The sequence below is a fragment of the Pangasianodon hypophthalmus genome, chromosome 5, assembly GCF_027358585.1.
Source record: "Pangasianodon hypophthalmus isolate fPanHyp1 chromosome 5, fPanHyp1.pri, whole genome shotgun sequence".
Taxonomy (NCBI): domain Eukaryota; kingdom Metazoa; phylum Chordata; class Actinopteri; order Siluriformes; family Pangasiidae; genus Pangasianodon; species Pangasianodon hypophthalmus.
In genome coordinates this window covers 21,411,388-21,434,729 of record NC_069714.1, presented here as the reverse complement: position 1 = coordinate 21,434,729, position 23,342 = coordinate 21,411,388, and the positions used below count along the sequence as shown (strand labels likewise).

The 23,342-nt window shown below is 40.1% G+C and overlaps 1 protein-coding gene across 1 annotated transcript in view; it reads left to right on the top strand.

The window, feature by feature from the left end:
* The window catches only part of tmem198a (transmembrane protein 198a), a 23,893-nt gene extending 2,564 nt beyond the window's left edge, over window positions 1-21,329 (top strand). Inside the window, exons 2-5 of the mRNA XM_026912534.3 lie at window positions 13,430-13,707; window positions 14,847-15,422; window positions 19,141-19,397; window positions 19,764-21,329. Of these exons, the coding sequence (XP_026768335.1) occupies window positions 13,539-13,707; window positions 14,847-15,422; window positions 19,141-19,397; window positions 19,764-19,916 (1,155 nt within the window). The 5' untranslated portion in view covers window positions 13,430-13,538 and the 3' untranslated portion in view covers window positions 19,917-21,329. The remainder of the gene's footprint in view (window positions 1-13,429; window positions 13,708-14,846; window positions 15,423-19,140; window positions 19,398-19,763) is intronic.
* Window positions 21,330-23,342: the final 2,013 nt, after the last annotated feature.

Sequence of the window (23,342 nt, the reverse complement as noted above, 5' to 3'; positions counted from 1 at the left end):
GATGTTGCTGACGTCCCGTTCTCACCCAAATTTCCGAAAACTGAGTCAGTGCTGTGACGGGCAGAGTGCTGTTTTAATCACTCTTTTTTGAGTCATTTTTTAATTCACACCTCCTTGCTAACTGCTAATTAGCATGAAGTGGGTAAATAGGGAGAAAAAAACACATCAGAGGGTGTTGATCCTGTCATCAGGAGCCTATCAGATGCTCTTAGAAACAACAAGCGATGGATTTATAAGTAATGTAAAGGCCACATATGTCTAACGTGCCTGTTTTCTGTCAGCAGATAATACAATAGTTACCATGGCATTAGCTCTAATCTGGTAGCTTGTAATGGAGTCTGTTGGGGAAAAAGTTCAGAGGTGCTGTCTGATTTCCACAATCGTGTCATATTGGGGAAGCATGAGACAAAGTCATCAATAATTAAATAGAATCTACTTTGTCTGCGGTTATTTCATGGCAAAAAAACAACAAATTAAATTACATCAGAGACACAACTGTGCTTAAAAGATTTAAAAGCTTCTGGGCTGTGCATATTTATTGACCAGCAAATGGCCTGAGGGAACTTGGGCGGGATAATGATATAGCGGCCCAACATCATCTCTGTGATGTAATTATAAATGCATTTCTGCTGGTCTTTGAACCAAGCTTGGGAAATTATGGAAAGAATGGAAATTTGGTGACTTTGAGTCTTGAAATTGATACTGGGGTATTTCTCTATATCATTTTGGTAAATATGTATAATAATGTTTTGCAGGAAATAATAATGGCGCTATATTATTATATTACAATGAATTAGTTGCTCAGATATACGTTATGGTTCTTTTAGTTTTTACACAGTTCTATAAAATAAACATAGTGTCTTAGTAAGGGACTGGGCCCGCCAAGAATTGCCAGAACAGCTTCGGTGTACCTCGACATGGATTCTTCAAGTCTCTGGAACTGTACTGGAGGGATGAATGCTGTTTTTCCAAAATGTATTCCCTCAAGTGGTGTTTTGATGATAGGGCTGGAAAGCGCTGTCTAACAGATTGGTCCAAAATCTCCCATAAGTGTTCAGTTGGGTTGAGATCTAGTGAAAGCCAAAGCATATGATCTCTCTCTCTCTCTCTCTCTCTCTCATATATATATATATATATATATATATATATATATATATATATATATATATATATATATATATATATATATATATATATATATATATATATGAGTGTGTGTGTGTATGTATGTATGTATGTATGTATGTATGTATTAGGGCTGCAATAGTATGTTAAATAATGTGATATGCGGTACAATAATGCTATATGTGTGTAAAATCAAAAAGGTTTTCTATCTATCTATCTATCTATATATATATTTACAAACTCAAAATGACATAACCAACATATGGTTCATGTTCTTTTGAGCAAAAGAAAACATTCTCTGCTATCTGCATCACCCTAAAATTTTGACTTTTTGTAACATTTTGAGGTATTTTGATAATTTCAATGTATTGTGCAGCCCTAATGTGTGTGTGTGTGTGATATATATATATACACACACACACACACACACACACGCGCACACACACACACATGTGTTTTGCTCAGCGATTGGGTGTTCTACCAAAACTCATTCAGTGTTTCATTAACACAGCATGCTTATAAAGTAGGTACTCTGTGATGAGATAATGAGATGCAGATGTGTGGACACCCGTGCTGGCACAGTGACGGATGTTAACTGAGGGAAATGAGGAGAGAGAGGCTGAATGAAATCCAGGCAATGTCTGGTTTAATGAAAGCAGATACGTAATATGTGGAGAGGAAGACAGCATCTGGTGTCCTTAGAGGGACACATCACATTATGTTACATTACAGCACACCTACCATTTTTGGGTTTCATTTGAGAAGAGATTAAACAAAGACAGATGGAGAGAGAGAGAGAGTGTAAATAAAGGAGAAAATGAGAGACCAAGATAAGACCTAAAAGAGACAGAGGAGTAGCAAAGGAGTCAAAAGAAGATGAAGCCGAGGGGAATGTAAGCGATAGAGTATGTCAATGTTAATCCCATTATCCCTTTTAGTGCACTCCTTCTCACCGTCTGTAGTTCCTCTGTGCGGATACTCGTCCAAGAAGCAGCAGGAGGAGCAGTGACTGTGATTTAAAGACATCACACTTATTTTACTTATTATAAACTGCTGTATTGCTCCATATTACTGTAGAGTATTTCACTACCAATGTTGTTTATGTGTGTAGTGATTTAGGCAACACTCAGAGTCTGTGTCCTCAGTTTGTATTATTCATGCTGAACATAACCACAGAGTGAAGCCTCAATCTGTCTAAAGCCTAGTTGGCTTGCTGTCGTCTCTTGCCTCTATGTACTGTGATTATACCTCTGGACTGATACACTGATCCAAGCTATTAATAAATTGATATTCAGCTGCATTTCAACTTGAATTGCAAGAAATGGCATAAGTAAGGAGTAAAACATGACAGTGTGTGCTGTTATAGACAGTATGATCACTGATGGGGTGTTGTGTTGTTATTTATTATTTTCCTATGACAGCACGCCCTGAAGTGTTTTAGGCTACTCCTCATATACAACAGCAATATGCCAACACTAATAACTAACAATTTATTTATTAAAGAATGACCCTGAATCTTTATCCATTTATAGTTACGTTTAATGAAACAAGTTAGTTCCTTTGATCACTTATGTTACAGCAGCACCAGTCTCTTTTTTTTCTTTCTTACAGTATCTGATCTGTGCTGTTGTAGTAAATGAATCAACCTTCTGATCAAACGGATTCAAGAATGCAACAGCACTGTGGTTTAAGAGTGAATTATTACACTTCAGTCAATCATCTCTTTACCTGTGCTTTTAGGAGAGTCTAGTAGACTGTGTGTTACCATGATTGAATGGCCATGTTTTTATTCTTGGTTGCTTTCATGCTGAAATATAAAGCACCCGGAGGCCTCAGATTTTTTTTTTGACTCTTTAAAAGGCTGAAATGTGCAGTTTGGACATTGCTGTTATATCAGTCAAAGCAAAAATATTTATTATATTGTGGTAGGAGACCTAACTTATTTTAGCCCTCGGCCTCTCTTGCCATACCATTTGAAATTTCAGTGGACCATTTAATCTTTTTTTGTGTTTGTGTTTCTTCTCCCATTCATGCTGCATTGCCTGGATGCTACTATTTGACCAACTGGAATTTAGGTTTTATTTACAGAGCTGGCTGAAAAGAATAACGAAGCTTAGACAAACGTTAAGGTTATTTCCATACATATGTACTGAGTTGGGCCCCTTTCTATTTGCCTTTACCCTCCTTTGCTGTTCTGTCCATCTTTCCTTTCTTCTAGGTCCAGGTTGCATGACTTCCTCTCTCCCCTCCAGCTTTCCCTGCACTATTCTCTTCTGCTCCACTGGATCTAAGAGATCTCCATATACCAAGGCCAAGAATAGCTCAATAGAGGCTCTGTATCAGGCTCAAGCCTGGGGAAACCACTAAACCATTTAATTTGGACACAAAGTTTGTGTCAAGGGTCATTCTGTCCTTTGTGTGTGCATGTTAAGAAAAATGTTGCACAGGCCTACAGCTCAACCACAATTACATTATTTTCCAACCTTGTCTACTTAAATTTACATGAAGACTCCTGGCTCAGATCTGTCCACATCTCAAATCCAGTTATGTGTAATCTGCTGGATCGTAATGAAGCAATGAAATAATAATGATCAGCATCAACAGTGATAAAGTCTTTTGATAAAAAGAACAATACATCATTGCTCATTAGTGTCTCCCCAGATAATGGTTGTTCTTTTTAATTTTTTTGTTGTTACAAAGGCTTTAAGACTTAAATAGAGTAATGTTCTTTTCCAATTCCCCTTCAGCTGTCTGCTGGGAGCTCAGTGAGGGGGTCAAACGCAGGCCTCTCAGTCGGATTCGGTGCCAAGAGCGTCATCAAACGCTCACTGTTTTCTCTCCACCAGATGCACTGCAGAGCTCAGCGTGAGCTTCTGAATTCTGTAGTAAAGCCTGGACTCAAATAATACAGGGATACAGAATGATTATGTGCACTGAACAAGTATTCACCAGCCTGATCATGATTAGAGTGCTAATGGTGATTGCTCCTATCAACCATCAGATGGCTGATGAAACACAAACACATACAGCATCTGGTGCAGCGTACACAGACATCCATTAAGGATCCAGGAAGACGTACAGAGATCTACAGATGCATAGTAAGCTCAGTCCTTCTTAGTAAGAAGTATTTTCCGTCACTAATGACTCCTGATTTTCATATATACATAATAGTAGTAATGCATTATAGTAGTAATAGTTTTTTAGCTTTTATAGAAAATAATGAAAAGTGAAAGTTAATATTGCGTTTGCTTTTTCACGTAAAATCACGATCTATTGTTAAACAGCTTATATAGTTTGTAAAAATTGCCGCTCGTGATGTGTGTTTAGCCAGATGATGCAAAATGTGTAAAACAGTTGATGGTTAGTGAGTGACCATTCCTTCTCTGCAATCACATGGTTATTAAATACATTTTTACATAATTTTTGCCAATTCATCCCAATTTAGTGATTACCATTTCCCATGTCATGACATTTTTTTTTCCCCGAATTGCAGTTGAACACAGATAAAAGAGAACTAAATGTCCTTTTCTCTATACATGAGTTCACAGATGGCCACAATTGATTCACTCTGATGTCTTGTTCTTCCCCCAGAGAGCAGAGCCATTTAGACTCTCATGAACTTCCAGCCAGGAATGTGTATGGAATTGTTGGGTTTGAACGTGTGATGTCACGATAAAATGGTGCATGCGTTTACTGTTACACCACCAAGGAACTTAAACGTTCTGTGCTCATGCAGAGACCTCTTATCACCCTGCGGAACTGTTGTTTGCTTTCTCTTGCTAAGCTCTACTTAACTATTTTATCTACTGTAAAACACAGATATTCTGTGTGAAATATATTTTTACATATATTTATGTAACATATATTTCATGAAAAATAAATACAGTCATGAAAAAATTAGGACACCCCATTAAATATTCAGTTCTTTATTAAGAAATGTCAACATGTCAATTTCTGATCTTGTTTTAATTTGTACCTGTAGATGAAAGTGATGTAATTGCATGTAAACAACAAAAAAATCACTTTGCTTTCACCTATTAAACAAAAGAAATCAACAAAAATGAGTATTTCAACTGAGGAAAAAGTTAGGACACCCTATGCCCTAATAGCTAGTGTTTCCCCCTTTGGCTGAAATAACCTCAATGAGACGTTTCTTGTAGCCATCTACCAGTTTCTGACATCGACTGGAAGAAGGTTTCCCCCACTCCTCAATGCAGAATTCTTTCAGCTGTGTGATGTTTGAGGGGTTTCTTGCATGCACAGTCCGTCTCAAATCACCCCACAAGATCTCAGTAGGATTTAGATCTTGGGCTTTGACTTGGCCATTCCCAAACTCTCCATTTTTTTACTTTTCAGCCAGTCCTTGGTGGATTTACTGGTATGTTTTGGGTCATTGTCATGTTGCAAGGTCCAGTTCCGCTTCAGCTTCAATTTTTTTTGACAGATGGTCTCACATGTTCCTCAAGCACCTTCTAATATAATGTAGAATTCATAGTGGATTCTGTGATGGTGAGCTGGCCAGGTCCTGCTGCAGCAAAGCATCCCCAAACCATAACACTTCCACCTCCATGTTTCATAGTGGGTATGAGGTTCTTTTGCTGAAATGCTGTATTTGGTTTATGCCAAAATGCCCTCTGTGTTGTCCAAATAATTCAATTTTAGACTCATCTATCCAAAGCACTTTATTCCAGAGGTCTTGGCCTTTGTCTGTGTTCTTTGGCAAACTTCAGTCTCGCCCTCATGTTTTTCTTAGACAACAAAGGTTTCCTCCTTGCACACCTCCCATGATAATTAAAGTTGTGCAGTCTCTTTCTGACTGTAGATTCATGCACTTTGACATCAGCTGTAGCAAGAGCTTGCTGTAGGTCCCGTGATGATATTTTAGGGTTTTTGGAGACTTCTTTAAGCATCTTGCGGTCTGCTTTAGTGGTGAATTTGCTCAGACGGTCTGACCTGGCCATGTTGACAGTTGTTTTAAATGTTCTCCACTTGAAAATGATTTTCCGGACAGTGGAATGGCTGATTACAAATTCTTTTGGGATCTTTTTATATCCCTTACCAGACTCATAAGCATCAACAATCTTCTTTCTGAAGGTCTCAGAGAGCTCTTTGGATCTCACCATGGTGATACCTCTCACTTCAACAATTAAGAGCAAACCAAACTAAATGTCTGAGGTTTAAATAAGGCAATGCTCTGTAACGATGTTCTAATAATTTGCACCTGATGTGATACGCCTGTAGGTAATTTTAGACATTTTAAGTACAAATAAATGTGGGGGTGTCCTTACTTTTTCCTGACAAGAAATTGGATTTTTTTTTAAATTACATTTTACAGATCATTTTAAAAAGACTTGTCTTTGGTTTTATTTGTTTAGTTATATTACTTGAATGTCCCAATATTGTTAAAATGAAGATCAAATGTCCTTATGGTTAACTATGTCAAAAAAAACACAGGCTTTCATGGGGTGTCCTAATTTTTTCACATGACTGTATATGTAACATATTTATTTCATGAAATACTTCTACACCTTGGAGTGGAGTGAAAGTCTATATGAAACTTACACCTATCAGCCATAACATTAAAACCACCTGCCTAATATTGTGTAGGTCCCTCTTGTGCCACTAAAACAGCTCTGACTCATCAAGGCATGTGCTCCACAAGACCTCTGAAGGTGTGCTGTGTTATCTGGCACCAAGACATTAGCCGCAGATCCTTTAAGTCCTGTAAGTTGCCCAGAGCATCCCACTGCCTCTGCTGGCTTGCCTTCTTCCCATGGTGCATCCTGGTGCCATCTCTTCCCCTGGTAAGCGACGCACACGCACTCAGCTGTCCACATAATGTAAAAGAAAATGTGATTCATCAGACCAGGCCACTTTCTTCCAATACTCCAAGGACCAGTGTAGATACTTGTAGATACTTTGAGCAGTGGACAGGGGTCAGCATGGGCACTCTGACTGGTCTGCGGCTACGCAGCCCCATACGCAGCAAGCTGCGATGCACTGTGTGTTCTGACACCTTTCTATCATAGCCAGCATTTTCAACAATTTGTGCCTTAGTTCATTGAGCCTTGGCCGCCTGTGAACCTGTCGCCGGTTCATTGGTTGTCCTTCTTTGGACCACTTTTGGTAGGTACTAACCACTCCATACTGGGAACACCTGGGAAGACCTACCGTTTTGGAGATGCTCTGACCCAGTCATCTAGCCACCACAATTTGGCCCTTGTCAGAGTTGCTCATATCCTTACGCTTGCCCATTTTTCCTGCTTTCAACACATCAACTTTGAGAACTGACTGTTCACTTGCTGCCTAATATATCCCACCCCTTGACAGGTGCCACTTTAATGAGATGATCAATGTTATTCACTTCACCTGTCAGTGGTTTTAATGTTATAGCTGATCTGTGTATATACATTACTGAAACTTATATGTGCTGCGCAGTTCTGAATTTCCCAAAAGCATTGCAGAAAGAGGAATGATTATTGTTAAATAATAGAGCAAGCATTGTATTAAACCCTTTCTCTACAATTTAAAGGGAGTTGGGAATCTGGGCTCAGTTTAGGCAGGTGGCACAAATACGGTAGCAATATCCTTTACCTTCTTCTGCTTTAAAATTCCTGTAACTTTCTGGCAGCCTGTTTCTTTTGGAAGTAAATTTTTTCCTTTATAATTCTAGCTTAAGGCACAGATTTTAGTCAATAAACTGAAATTTTTCTGTTTATCCTATGTGTATATCTTATATATTAAACATAATGCTGACATGAACATATAATAATACACAAATAAACACCAGAAAAAGAGAAATGCACAGATACGCCCATTAGAGTGCTGATCTCATTCAGGTCAGGAGAAGGGGAAAGCCCTCCAGTGCTAATGGATTTTGGAGCAGAAGCTCTCAACAGGATTAACGAGGTCGAACAGAGCTATGGCCCTGTCTTAACACACACACACACACACACACAAACACACAGAATCATACACACTCTCCTTTCTGTATCTCGCACATGCACACTCGTTCCTCTCAGCAACTCTGAGATTTCACCTCAGGATCCCTCCATCATTTATCCGCTCTCCAGGCCATTGATGCCAGGGAAACCTGCACTGTGGTGCTGACTGTTACAGAATAAGGAGACGACTGTGTATAAAGCTACTCTTTTATCTTTGTCAACGGCCCGCCCGCCCGCCTGTGGTGTCTGCCTTAAAAAACTGGAGTGAGTCAGTGTTTTCTGCAAGTTCCGCAGTACATTTCGGGTGTCAAACCTTACTTTGTGTCTACGTGCCTTGTTTATGAATGTGAATGAATAGTGTTTTATGGTTCTGTTTCCATGTAATCCAAGACTTTATTGGTGCAGGATACATTCCTATATTGTATATCATTTGGATTGTTTATTTTTTTTTTCAATCATACCCTAGCAATTACCAGAGAATGCATTTTAACAGTGTAATTTGTGTTTGGTGTAGAGTCACGGATGCTGGATGCTTGCTCTGTGACCAGTATGATAATGACTCTGTGGTTAATGTGAAGCGCATTAGTCTAAAATGTAGATTTCAGCACAGTGTACACTCTTGGAATAAATACACTGATAGCAAAGGGTGTTAATGAACTTGTCCACAAGCTATCATATTCATTTAGAATAAGCAACGTGTGGAAGTTTGATAATATAGTGAATCCAGTCCTTAAAAGTCTTACAAGCATTTTATGTAGTAGAGAACTCTAGTAATGTATTGAATCCCAGTTTAAGTGCAGTTTTTGTTTCAGTTCAAGATGTTGGCTTCACATGCTGCCAGATTTACACGTAATTAGAGTTCACTTTGTGTTGTAACAGCAGGAATCAGAGAATGCATTTATAATTTACGGTGGTAAAATGTAGAATGTCTTTCCTGGAGTAACAAGATAGTGTCAGGCTTTATTATGTGTTATACACTTACAGTAAGCTTATATTAATGCACTCCTCATAATCTAAGCCTAATAACAGAATTATAGACGAATAAGACTAATAACAGAATTAAAAAAATGATGATGGAAGGAGGCTCCAGTGTTGGTGCTTAAGTTTTCCACATTGGGATAGTCTTCAGGAGGGGTTTCTGTGTAACATGACGAGCTGCATTTTTTTGTGTTTGTTTGTTTGTTTGGTTTGTTTTATTAAATTCAAAAGCAAGAAAGAAAAAAGAGATGCTTTTGATATAAAAAGGAAGAAAAGACTTTTACATGCTGGTATAGGAAAATAATCTGAGCACTTTGTGTCCAACGTTTATTATTTTCCTATAAATTCATCCTGCCCTGTTTTATTCCTTGTGTTGAAACTGTTAAATATGTTATTAAAGGTCTTATTTATAGTTTCAGGTGTTGGTTTACCTGGTCTTAATGGGCGCTTGCTTGAACCAGCATGCCTTGGTGGGTTTTTTTTCTTTTTTTTTTTTTAAAACTATTTTTTTGTAATCACAAATGACCTTTTATTGCTTTTTGTTGTTAATTGTTCTGTGTTGTAACTAAGTAGCCTTACTTGGTTTCCCGTCTTGCCAGGGTACAGTAGAAGTAGCGTAGGTCATTGATCGATCAGATGCTTTCGCCATAGAATGTTTACAAGTTGTAGCCAAGCTCAGACACACACCTTTCTACCAGACGATATGGCAGACCAATCCTCAAAAGTAGTGGAAAGGTTTCGCTCTCTTATAAAAAGTACTTGTTCTCCTGGATTTAGGAGCCAGCAACACAATTTTATCATACAATCAGATGTTTCAGATTTGTCTTTTTAAACTTCTTTCTTTTTTTTGTATGATTTTAAATTTCAGTGATAATTTTTGTCTATGTTCCATATAAAATCTGCCCTCAAGTTAGACTAAATCCCTAGTGGCTTCACTCCGCTATATATGTTCACTATATAGGGTGTAACATAACTGCCATTACAGCAGGCCAACACACACAACAGTAAAATGACCTCATCTTTCTCTGCACAGGGAATGGGCATTGTCCTGAAACTGGATACTGTGCTCTTGTTTGAGGCCTGGTTGTTGGTTTTAGCCTAGACCTATTTATAATTTATTTATTGTCAAAGGTATTAAACTTTTTCTTGTCAGTTGTACTGTGCATATGACTGATTTGCTGTACAGAAGCTGTACTGTACATGAGTGTATCATTTCTGGCTCACTGTGATGTGTTCTTTATATAGTGTGTGAGACAGTGGACATGACTCATTCACTCTGAGTTTCTGTGGCTTTGGATATAAGCTTGAATATAACACATAGACATACAGTGTCTGTCCTCGTTCTGCTGAAACTCCCTCTCCATGCTCCTCGGTGCCTTGTGTAAAGAAATTTATGTGGCGTTTCATGCTCAGTAGGGCGTGTTGGGCTTCATCATGACTGACATGTAATCATGCTGCAGATGAGACTGTTGTTCTCTCTATTGTGGCCTGCTGAGGAGCAAAAGAGCTGGAATGGTTCGCTGGAAAAGAACAAGTGAGGTGATTAGGTTTCATAATGACATTGCGATGGAGGTCTTGCCTTTTGGTTTCAGGGCTTTTACTAGTAATGTCTGGGAGAGTTTGGTATAGGAAACGATCCTGTCATTAAATCTTTTGTGTTTTTATTTGCATTTCGACATTGATAAAGTGGATTTTTGTTTTGCATGTTTTTATATAAGCACATTTCAAAACAGCATGGCAATGGCATTACATTGTTATCTACCTTGTTTATATGCCTTGAGTGTTGGAGAGGATGGGAGGGGTGAGCGCTGATCATAAAAAAGAAAAGAGAAATGCAAGGTGAGCTAAAGCACTGATTGGTTCTAGACCTGTTGCCATGGTGGCGGGCCTTTCTCTCGTTTGCTAAGTGCAGTATAACCAAAGGCATCCCATAATGCTGCAGTTGTTATGACAACAGACAGGAAGTGAGACATTGTTATGGTTATGCCAAAACTTTTGGTTTCTTTGATGCTTTCATGCTACACCAGTATCTTCTACTGTCTGTGTACAGTTTAGCTTTGCTCTTGGGTATCTTAAATGATGCAGAATTGCAAAGTCATACAAATTATATTTAGTATGTTTACAGTGATCAGTGAAGGACTCTTAAATATTCCTTATTTGATCAGTTTCCCACTGCATTTGGAAGACTGATCTTTATCAAATTCATAAATCCTGGTCCCAGTGCTGGTTTGGCCAAGAGAAGAGACTCTAACACAATGACTAATTTTATCCTTTTTCATCTGTATGACATAATTGCTCTGTTGACTCATAAGTATAATTGTGCTCAATGAACCTGATACAAAACCAGGTAAATGTAATGCTCAGGGTTTTTTTTTATCACACAGGAAATTAGGTGCCAGTTTTCTCATTTAAAAAATACACACGACTTAAGCAGCTGCAGTTCACAGCCAGTTCACTGATGGAGCCGCAAAGACAGAATTCTTAAAAGGGCCGATGTTCCTTAGGGTGTTCTTGTACTTCTGTCACCTGTATGATTTTCTTGGATGTGTAAGACGTTTGATGGTTGTGTGAGCTGCTTTTTTTTTTTCTTTTTGCATGAATCACGCTTTTAGACACTTCCTGATCCAGATCAAAGAAGGACATCTGACGAAGCCTAATGCTAGAATCTTTATTTTCTCTTATGTCTCTTACTTTCAGGGTATTTCAAGTTGCACTGCAACAGTGCTGTCTCATAGTTAAGAGAAACAGCATCCCTTAGAGTGAACATAACTGTCCTTTTAGCTGTAGTATATTTCCCACACAACAGTGTGTTTGTTTGTATGTTCGTGTCCTTGTTGTGAATGTGCATCTTCTGCCCTCCTATACATACCCTCCACAGCTTAATCGACGTGCCAGAGCCACAGATTGAAGCACATGCTACAACTGATCAATATGATGCCGCTACTAAATACATCCCCTGAAACACAAACACACTCAAGGCTGTCTGAGGTTGCTGTCTCAGTGAAAGGATGTTATTCCATGTGTTGACGTGACTAGATCTTAAATTTTTATAGATAAAGGCTCGCACAGAGAATGTTGTACAGTTTAGGGCATCTTCAATAATTGTGTAATGTTGTTTCTCAGCTTACACAATGCATTATGCATAACTTTTCACTTGTGCTTTACTTTCTGTAGTTATGAAAAGTGGTAAATAATTCTACACTGGGGCTGTGAATGTTTATTCTTCTGCCTTTAGTTCTCTTTGGGAAGGAGTCATTTGTCAAGTATTTTCTAGTTGAGTAATCACTTTAATTAGAAGAGGTTTTGGTAAAACGTACTTCCTGAAATAATAGGTTTACAGATGAATGGGTTTGCTTTTGAAGGCTTAACTGGTCAGAGAAGATGGTGATATTGTTCTGTTTGTCCCTGTGCACTGCACTAGAATTGTTCAGGAATTGTCCAGGGCTGCACAATATATTATTTCTGTTATCATTATATTGGTGTAGCAGTGACCTGCAATATGCAGATGTGCATTGCACTCTAACAAACCTCGTTTTTAATTGTGAGCTGTGAGCTCTCCAAACTAATAGAACTTCCAGATAAGGTTTCTTTGGTGTGAGCCAAAATAATGAGTGCAGGTTCATTTTTAAACCTAACACATCGGGTCTTGCACAGTTTGCTTTATTAACTTGCAAAGCATATTGCAGTTGCAGTGTGTAGCAGTATAATAGCAATGCTATTTTTGTTCATGTCTTGTAGCTCTGATCCAAAAGCAGTCACGTACAGCTCTAGAACGGAAGCTTTCAAACCCAGCACATCACCACAAGGTCATTCTCCACATGCCCTATTTATTCGTTCGTCGTTAGTAGCTGTTTTATCCTGAGCAGGGTTGCAGCGGATCCGGAACATATCCCAGGAACGCTGTCCATGAGGCAGGAATACACCCTGGATGGGTTCTGCAATTAAAAGCAAGCAGTAATCTAATGCAATTTGCATATTCACTGTGTTTGCTGGTAATAAACTCTGTGTGGTCTGGGCTTGTCCAGGAGTTTTCATTAATGTGATTTTAATCAGTGAAAAGGTGCATCTAATGGTGTGAGATGTGCCATGTCAAGTTGGAAACAAATCTTGTTGTTAGACAGTGAGAAAATGTATATTAGGCATCTCTGAAAAAGGGTGCAGATCACATTATCACATAAATCTTATGTCATAAGGTTTATTACAGCATGGACAGAGGCATTTGTGTATTGGATAATGTGATGAATTTAAAGCCAGTGTTGCTTTATGTTAACATTTAGATTATCTAATCAAATTATTTAATAAAGTGTAGACTATGTGTTTCTGTTATTTTTAAAATGGCATTGTCACATGACCACCACCATGATTTCTCTCTCTTTTTCCAGGTGAATCTATTTGGATGGGAAATTCCTCTTGACCATTTCTGACACGCCTGACCCCACTATTCCCTTCCTCTCCATCTCCGCCTACCATAACGTCCCCCACGTGATCATCATGACCTCCACGGCCCAGCTGCTGGCCTTTAAGCTCGCCCCACCGTCTCAGGGTGGGAGTGGAGACAGTCTCTTTAGCTGTGACGACGAGATCGAGCGGCGCTATGAAGTTGTCCCCTCTGTTGTCTGCTCCATGTGCTGCCTCTTCGGCATTATCTATTGCTTCTTTGGTAGGTGGCGTGGCACATTGGGCGGACAAGATAGTTGTGTTCTTTTGCTTGTACTGAAAACCACAAAGTTTTATTGATCCATTTATCTTCAGTAGGCTGTGAACGATAAGGTGATTTTAGTGTGTATGGTAGGAAAAACACACACACACGCTGCATTCTGCACACACTTGGAGAAAAAAAACCCACACACGCGCACACACACATTCTGCGCTCTCAGCCTAAGGGGTGTTGATGTTTCGCCACACTGCACAAAGCTGTTCACTTCAGAAACTCAGTTCACTTAATAATCCTCTGAATATGATAACGATGATGGCCTGTGCTTCTTCCTGTCCATTACATAAGCTTTATCACTTTCACTGGACTGTGAAATTTGCCTTCATCATCCTCCATTCCCATTGAGAAAGAGTCAGCGAAGAACTAGCAGAGGTTAGAAGAAGGGAAGCACAGCTATGACAAATAACAGCTTAAACACTCATCTTCTTCATGAACACACACACTTTGTGTTTCTCTAAACCACAGGTTCCCAACCCTGGTCCTGGAGTTCCCTGCACAGTTAGGGTTTTACCTGAGGCTTTTAACCTTCTTAGTAAACATTTTCTTGCTCCCCTTTTTATTTTTTTGCTGTGATATACTTGGATAAATGGATATACACATCCATTTAAATCAAATATGTTAGTCTTCTTCAAACTAAAATTATGTTTCATGGTTCATTTATCTGAAATTAACTGTGGCAACATAAATCAAAGAACAAATTTACCAGTTCAGCAGTTGAAGGATTATTATAAATTTTTTTTCAGGCATATAAACATCTACCTTTTGTGCAGTGCAGAATAGACTTGAGGTAATTAAAATTGCGTCACATGCACGACGCTGCTCCTGAGCTGCTGAGCTGCTGAGCAGCTGTGGCTATGGGTAAAGGTACACGTGTTTTTATTATTATGGGGTTGATTTGAGGCTGTGTGAAAGCAGCGTATCTTTGTGCATCCTGTCTGATAAACAAGTTTACAACAAAAACATTTTAAAGTATGATTTGAAATTCTTGACTGGATGACATTTCTATGAGCTTCTTATATATAGTGATATTTGCTTTTATATGTGTTCATAAAGAATATGTTGTAAAACCTGCTCTCCTCTCTCAGGCTACCGCTGTTTTAAGGCTGTAATGTTCCTCACCGGCCTGATGTTCGGTTCCATCATTATCTTCATGCTGTGCTACAAGGAGCGAGTGATGGACACACAGCTGAGCGTGGAGGCCAGCGTGGGCATCGGGCTGGGCATCGGCACGCTGTGTGGCCTGGTCACCATGCTGGTGCGCAGCGTGGGTCTCTTCATGGTGGGCCTGCTGCTGGGCTTGCTGGTGGCACTGGCCTCGCTGGTGGTGCTGGAGGAGTTCTACCACCCACGCACGGTGTGGCTGCCGCTGGGTGTGCTGCTCGGTTCAGGCATGCTGTTCGCCGTGCTCACGCTGCAGTGGCAGCGCTGCTTCACCACGCTTTCCACGGCCGTGTTCGGCTCAGCCATCGTCACCGTCACTGTGGATTATTTCGTGGAGCTGTTTGCACTCACTCGTTACATCTATGAAAGGGTGAAGGTGGCACCGGCTCAGCCCGTGTGCTGGTACACGTGGGTGGTGATGGGCGTGTGGCCTGTGCTCGCCCTGCTGGGCGTCCTCATTCAGTGGAAGGTGACTGCAGATGGATACTCGCACACAGAAGGTAGGGTTCAACACCTATCAGCCTGCTCTCATAGAGCTTCAGTTTCTTATCTCGGGCCAAAATCAACCTTACACATCTGTTAGGAAAGTTATTGAATAAGGGGAGGAATGAAAATTTAAAAAAAAAAAAAAAATTGCCTCTTTCCTCTGCCAATAATAGAACTCAAAATTGTGAAGAAATGTAGGGTGATTCCATGATTGTGGTGCCATCTGTGTCCTGCTGATATCATTTACAGTTACATATGTAAAGAAAAGATAAATATCTAAAACAGGTACAGTGTCCTTCACAACAGCCTATGTGCATGGTGCAGATAAATAACATAAAACCTATTTACATCACTTTTACCTGTCCCAGCCCACTATAACTACACTTTACTTTAGAATAGTCTTCTAAATCTTCTAAAATGCTTCAAAAATCAAATATTATTTTTGCATTAATGTGTGAATCTATTGAAAATCTCATGCCTGAAAGATCCATTTCCACGAGTTATCCATTACAGGTTATGAAAACTTTTTAGTCATGTACATTTTAGTCATGTCACACGACCTGAACACATTCACCCCTATGTAATATCTGGAATACTTCAGCAGGACGTTCCATCATCTGAATTTCCTGAAGATCATGGGAAGGAGAAAAAGAAATGATCTCATTCCTTTTTCTTTATGTTCAATGGTACTGTGATATTAATGGACAAGAGCATTTTGAAAATACAGCATTGTTGACCAAATTATCGGTTGACAGTAAATTATTTACTCAAGAATTTATTTAAGTAAGTCATTAGAATGTCCTTAATGGCCCAATGCTATTATCATGGATGCTAGTTAACCACATTTTGTGTATTTCCTAACTCTATGCTAAACATAATCAAACTCCTTACTCTGAAACCTGTTACTCATTTAATATCAAAATGCAGCCACTGTCACTTGAGAAACCTTGTAAAAACTACATTGTTGCCTGAGATGCCTGAGGGTTAACACATTTTTCAATGGTTAAATGTATGTTTTCGTCTAATCGACAAAAAAATAAATTTATAAGCGATACAAGGGAAGCCACAATCATGGAATCACACTGCCGATTTCTAGCATGCAGTGGTAATAGTAATGATAAAGGATTGCTATATCATTGATATTGTTTCCTCAGGGTTTTTAAATATGTTAAATAATATGCACTACATTCCACTACTGACCAGGGTGGTTAGATGAAGAGCAGAGGACTATGATGATGCTCTATTTCTGACTGTCCTACTTAATTATTCCCTGTGATGCTGGTCCTGTGGAGAGAAAACTTGTTCTGCTGCATCCTGTGTCCTGGCTTAGCCAGAGCCACTGTTGAGCTGCATGTGTTGCCTGAGGATTTGTACGGCTGCCAAATGATTGTCCTTTTCTAACTAAGCTGGAGTTCTGTCAACTTTTACTGTCATCCATCTATATACATTAGGGCTGAATTCGGAAAAACTTGAAAAACTTGAATTCAAGTATAAATGTACTTAATTTAGGCTTGAGCATTTATTTGCACGCAGTAATTTCTTTACCTGTTGCTGATATTGATTAAGATTGGGCATTTCTAAGAATCAAGGATGCATGTAAAACTCTGTCATCTTCAACCTGGCATTCTAGGTGAAAAAGTTTTCTCCAGTTTCCCCAGTTTTCTCCCTAATTTGGTCTTGACCAATTCCGACCCACAATTCAGCTCTCCCCTATCATACGACAGCTACCAGGGAGGGCGAAGGCTAACATGCTTTCTCCGAGACACGTTAAGCCAGCCATCCGCTTCAAACTGCTGCACATGCTGAGTTATGGGGAGGTATAATATACTCAGAGGAAAGCACTATGCACCCCCTTCTGCATGCATGAGCTCACAGACAGCTATGACTAGATAGTGATGGTGTGATTGGTAGGGGAGAGAGAGAATACCACCCGTCCCACCCAGACAGCATGGTCAGTTTTGCTCTCTTGGACTCCTGACCATGGATGGCTGTGGTATCATCGGGATTTGAACTCAATAGGGCAAACACTTTTCAGTTGCGCCACTCGGGAGCCTGCCCAATGAAAAATAAACTCTCATAAGCAGTATTCTTTTTAGGACACGCACCTTAATAATTTTTTTGCATTTATTTAGAACGTTGTTTAAGAAAAATGTTGAAATGTCAAATGTGTCAAAGATTATTTGGCCGAAAGGTTTCAGAAATATATATTTCAGTGTATATGTAAGGCAACTAAAAGTGAAGTGAACAGTGAAATTTGTTCTGACATGCTTAGTATAGGCTACATGTATACACTGGAATAAAGCCAAGTGCCCTCAGGACCACAGCACAACATGCAAGACAAAACAGACGACATAACAGCACAACCAACAAGCAGACTGAAGGAGATTGTATATGTAATATAATATTGTATGCATAAAGTGCAGAGATAAATATAGAGATTTGTGGTACATGATTACAGTTGTCAGACACAGGATTCTTGACAGCCAAGGTGTTGATTTTACGTTTTTTTTTTTTTTTTTTTTGACCTGTACTGTATAAAGTACTGTATAAAAACCCATGGCACATGCAATACCTGCAGAGATGGCATTGTGCTGTGAGCTGCAGGATGTTGGAACCTGCAAATAAACTATATTTTCCACCAGTATGCGTGTTGGCAGTGTTTCTGAGAGGTTCCCAAGAAAATCACTACAGCAACAAACAGAGTGTTGGTTGTGGGAGGATTGTGATATGAAGCATGTGGTACAGTGTGAGGCTTTTGTTTTGTATGTGGATTGTAGGATCCAGGATTGTTGGATGATCAGAACAAACAATGGGTGGAAGAACAAGAGCTTAATGTGCCGTGGGTGATCAAACAAATAGGTCTCCATCTTATGCCGAGTAATAAGTAAGGTGTCTGCAGCACCTCTTTTTGAGAAAGCAGGCATGTTAAAATAACACACAAACTGACACACACGACCTCAGAATTATAGTGTGTGTGTGTGAGGGGAGGACGCTTCAGCGGTGCTGGGGACGTTGCCATAGTGACAAGCTGGGGCCCCTGCGTATAGGGGGAGGAAAGAGGGACATTGATGAAGAAAGGGGAGAATATGAGCGTGGGGTAGGAGGGGCACTGTGTGTGTGTGTGTGTGTGTGTGTGTGTGCATGTATGTTGGAAAGAGAGAGCTCATTATGTGAATTCTCTGACAGATGGGGCCCATATCTGTCGAGGCACAACAGAGTGAGTGAAAGGACAAAAATAATCCTGCCGCCTCTATTAGTGACAAAGAACAGAATGTGAATGCTGATTTAGGCGTGCGGAGAGGCAGAAAGTGTCAAAACACTCAGCGGTTTGTTTGGCATCGTGGTGGCGGATCAGTGGGAGAGATATCCGACTCGTACATGCAGCTTAGTGTCTTTACTTTTCAGCAAAACTGAAATGAACGAATGAGAAAACGTCTTATTTGTGTGCGTGCGTGAAGGGGGATATGAACTGGTGTGGAAAATGTGCAAGCTGTTCTTCTGAATCAGTTTGCCTGTCCTGTTCTTTGTCACCGCTCTCTCTCTCTCTCTCTCTCTCTCTCTCTCTCTCCACTCCGTATTACACTCGGAGTAGCAATCTGTCTTTCCAAACCATCCTCTTTTTCTGTAAGAATGAATGACTTTCCTCTTACTCGCTTTAAATCTTCCTCTATCGCTTTCTCTCCCTCCCTCCCTCTGCTTCCTCCCTCTGCTTCCTCCCTCTTGTCCATAAAGTGTTCATCAGTCATCAGCAGAGGCGGCTGCAGCTGATGAAGATTCGCCAGAAAGAGGAGAGAAGGGAGAGCAGGAAAAAGAAGAAACAACAACAGAAACCTCAACAACAACAGCAGCAGCAGAAGCAGAAGTACCACCATCCTCCCCAGTCTAACCCTCACTCCACCAACCCCCCTGCAAAAGCCCAGCATCAAGAGCCCACGTACCGCAGGAAACCCAACCCCACACGCCGCTATGATGGAGACGTTCTCTCGCCGGTAAACACTCATACGCTCATTCTGTTTTATCCCTTTTTATCCTGTTTATCCTTGTCCATTTGTCACCATATGTCCTTCCATCCACTGCATAATTATCTCAGTCTCTTCCCTCATCATAAATTAGATACTTTGGCTTAACTTAGGGCTGGACAACGTGAGGATATGATTATGATATTGCGATATATTGATATCATGATTTTACTTTTCGGAGAATCATTGCCATTGACGTTGCAGTTTCTATCTGTAACAAGTGACAAAGTTTGTACCAATGATTTGTTACGATGTAATATTTCCAACCATAGGTCCACTTGTAGTCATTCCCTGTAGTCATAAATAATTTATACTCTCTTGTCCCCTCTCATCCAGAGCTATATTCAGCATTTCCGGGACAGACATGTGGACAGACGAGGCTACTCTCACGGCAGACTGATCAGCAGCTCTCATACAGTAGATATAGACTATGACTGCGGCTCTCAGGTCCCTCTGACCGCCCATACAGGACCTGCAGTGAGAGTGTGATCCTGCCCCCTTGTGTTCAGTGGCGGTGTTCCAACCAGGCCTGCCCCTGTGCAGTCCTCAATTCAGAGTCTGAAAGGAGAAGAAGCATTTATACACAGGACCCACATGCCATGGATCTGCTCTGTTGTGTAATAAATGATGCACTGGGGAGGAATGTTTTTGCCAACAGCCTTATTCATCAGGGCTCTGACTGGAAATAGTTTCTCTCTTTCAAGATTGAAATTGTGTACTGCTGAGGTTGTGTGTGTGTTTGTGTGTGTGTGGTGTGTGTCTGGCCCTCCGAGGCTCTCCAGACCATTATTTGACTGTACGCAGTCCCTTGGCAAGCAGAATGGGCTCATTACTATAACAGCCATTTTAAAGAGGGGACATTATTCAGACTAAGCATTGGACCAAATACGGCGTGGCTCTGATGCCTTCCCATCCACATAAATCATACACGTTTACGTACAAACAACGTGTTTAATAGACTTTATAACTCTTCCATGCGGGAGAGAAATATGCCCAGTTATGGGGATGCACTGTATTCCCGGAACGTTGTTTACAGTACAGTTGAGGCCATAGGTACCTTCTACAACAGCAGAAAACTGTGAGCTTCATTTGTAGGGACTAGTGGCCCCATTCTGTGCATTCTTACAAGGAAAGGCTCTTAAAGGGCCTTTACTGAAACCTATACTGCCAAGCATATAGTCTACTAGCTGGTGTTGGTTTACCTCAGTCAGGCCAGAAAATGTTGAGTGAATAAGGCACCATTGTTCATTGTCTAATTAAGACTGAATTTAGCTCTCATTATGTCCCATACGGCTTAGTTGAAGCGTGGTGCAGTAACTCCCATTAGACCTTCAGGGGATAAGGCATTACCGGATTACCCTAATGATGCAGGTAACACTGTGAACACTACGGGAGTTTTTGTACAGATGATTTAAAGTGTCCTTGTCTACTGTGAAGGTTTTTCAATGAGACCGAGGTATTGACTGAACAAGAGTGAAGATTTATAATAGTGGACCAGCCACATTAAACAGGGATTATATATGTGTTTGTGCGTGCGTGCGTGTGTTTGTGTTTCTGTGTATGTTTGCAGGGGAGGTAAAGTGTGCATGTGTATGTATGAGGGGTATGGAAAAGGAGGTCAACGTGATAATTTGTCTTATTTGAATTTAGCATTTGTTTACATCCTGCCACTTCCTCAAGTGGGTGCGTAATTCGTCTTCAGTCTGGTCTGATCTCCAAACTGTAAAGAACTGAAACACTCAGCTTCGCTCTGTTTACCACAGCAGCATCTGTTGCTCCTGGACATTTTGTACATATAGCTGAATGCTGAACATATTTGTACATATTATACCACTAGTGTCATGTTTTGTGTATTTTTCTCTGATTAATACTTAATTACATCTGAATGCTGATGCAGTGTCACCATGTGTCTACTGGGTTTATTTATATTTCAACGTTTTTGTTGTCTAAAAATGACTGTCGATGAAGAGTGTCAGAAGGAGAAGATGAGCCCATGTTGCTTATTATTATTATTATTATTATTATTATTGCATGCGTTTGTACAAACGTGAGTATCATAAAGTGCTTCTAAAGAACTTTTTTTATTCTGTATGTGTGTGCTATTTTTTATTTTGCGCTAGTTTTACAGTAGGCTGAATTTAAAGATTTCACATATACATTATGAATGCCACTTCGGCCCATACATCAGCCATAACTTGCTCAAGCAGAGCTAGGATGCAAATCAATTTTTCTGTGGAAATGAAAATTGTATTTCTCAGAATTAATTTGCACAGAGGAAGATTAAAAATCAGATCAGCTTAGTGTTGCTGCTTCTCTTTAAAGGGCAGCAAATAGAGGGAAATAATGAGATATGGTTCGACTGCTTGAGTTATCAGGTTTCTGCTCTACATGATAAACTTAATTTTCTGCTCTGCATGAAAAATTAAAATATTCTTAAATTGAAATTATTCCCAGTTACACTTGTTTCTTCACATCTAGGCAGACAACAGTTGCCTTAGTTTTGAATGCTTTTGTTTTATTAGGATTTCAGCAGCTATAAATAAAATATCTGCTTACTGGGGAGAAACTGTGATACCCCAAGCTCTGTGAATGTGAGAGAAATCTCTAATGATGTGGACCACCAACATCCCACAGCTCTGGTCAATCACGTTGTCTGTCAACTGAGAAATCTCCACCTTGTGCAGTAAAATATCGGCACCCCAGCCTAGGCATCGTGTTGGAGAGAATACTGAAGGGCTTTTTAAATTTAATCAGCTTCTGCTAAATTCCACCAAAAATCGCTGATCTTTTAACACAGATCCATTCCTGATGCTTGTACTGAGAAAAGGCATTTTTGCTTTAAACTTCCCACAACCACCTCAGAGAGTTCCTCAAAACTTCCCTTTTATGTATTTATGCGTGCTGTGCGTGCTGTGCATGTGTCTGCTTTGAGGTGGTCCAGACTGCTGATGAGAGAAAAGCTAACCAGTTTTAGCATGATTGTGATCTCTCAGTTACAACCCAGTGTTCTGGATCCTGCTGCTAATGTGCCCATACACTCCGGAGGATGTGTCTAGACTGCTAGCCTTCAAAATGAGAGAGGGCATTAGCACCTGCTCTTACTAGAACAGCACTTGCAGCTGGATATAGGAACGTGTAGACTGATAATGAGCAAGAGAGTATCTGGAGAGTGTGTATCTTCACAATTAAGGAGTGTCGGCACAAAGCTTTTTGCCCTTTTTGCTGCTAGTCTACATTGTGTCTCTTAATGCTCTGATTGGATGCTGAGACTGAGCTCTGATTAGAGCAGTGAAGCCAGACGCATATTTCTGGTGGATAAGGAATAAGGAGCGCTGATTATGAGCAGTGAATAGGAAAGGTCATAGTGGTAGAAATTCCACAAATCCACTTTTTCTTCGGCCTACTGAGCTGATATTTGGCTGCTGAAATGAAGCATAACGTTATTGAAAAGGAGCTCAGTGGCTAACTGTGTTTGTGTATGTGCGGAAAGAGAAGGAGAGCTGCTCCTTCTATAGACAAGTGACAAGGGGAAAAAAAAAGAAATGAGTAGTTCCTTAATGGTGTGGGAGGCATTTTGCTGACATGGTTACAGTCCACTTAGGGTGAAAGGTCACTGCAAATGAATACAAACTTTTAAACATGTACAAACATTTCTTGATGGGAGTGGTCTCTTCCAGAATGACTCCGCCACCATCCACAGTGTACAAGGGATCACTGAATGTTTTGAAGAGGATGAAAATGATATAAATCACATGCTATGGCCTTCACCGTCACCACATCTCAACCCAATTGAACACCTATTGGAGAATTCAGAGTGATGTGGAATATCTTTTAAAGAATGATGTTCATCCCTCCATACAGTTCCAGCGACCTCTATGCTAAGGCACACTGAAGCTGTTCTGGTGGCCACAGCCT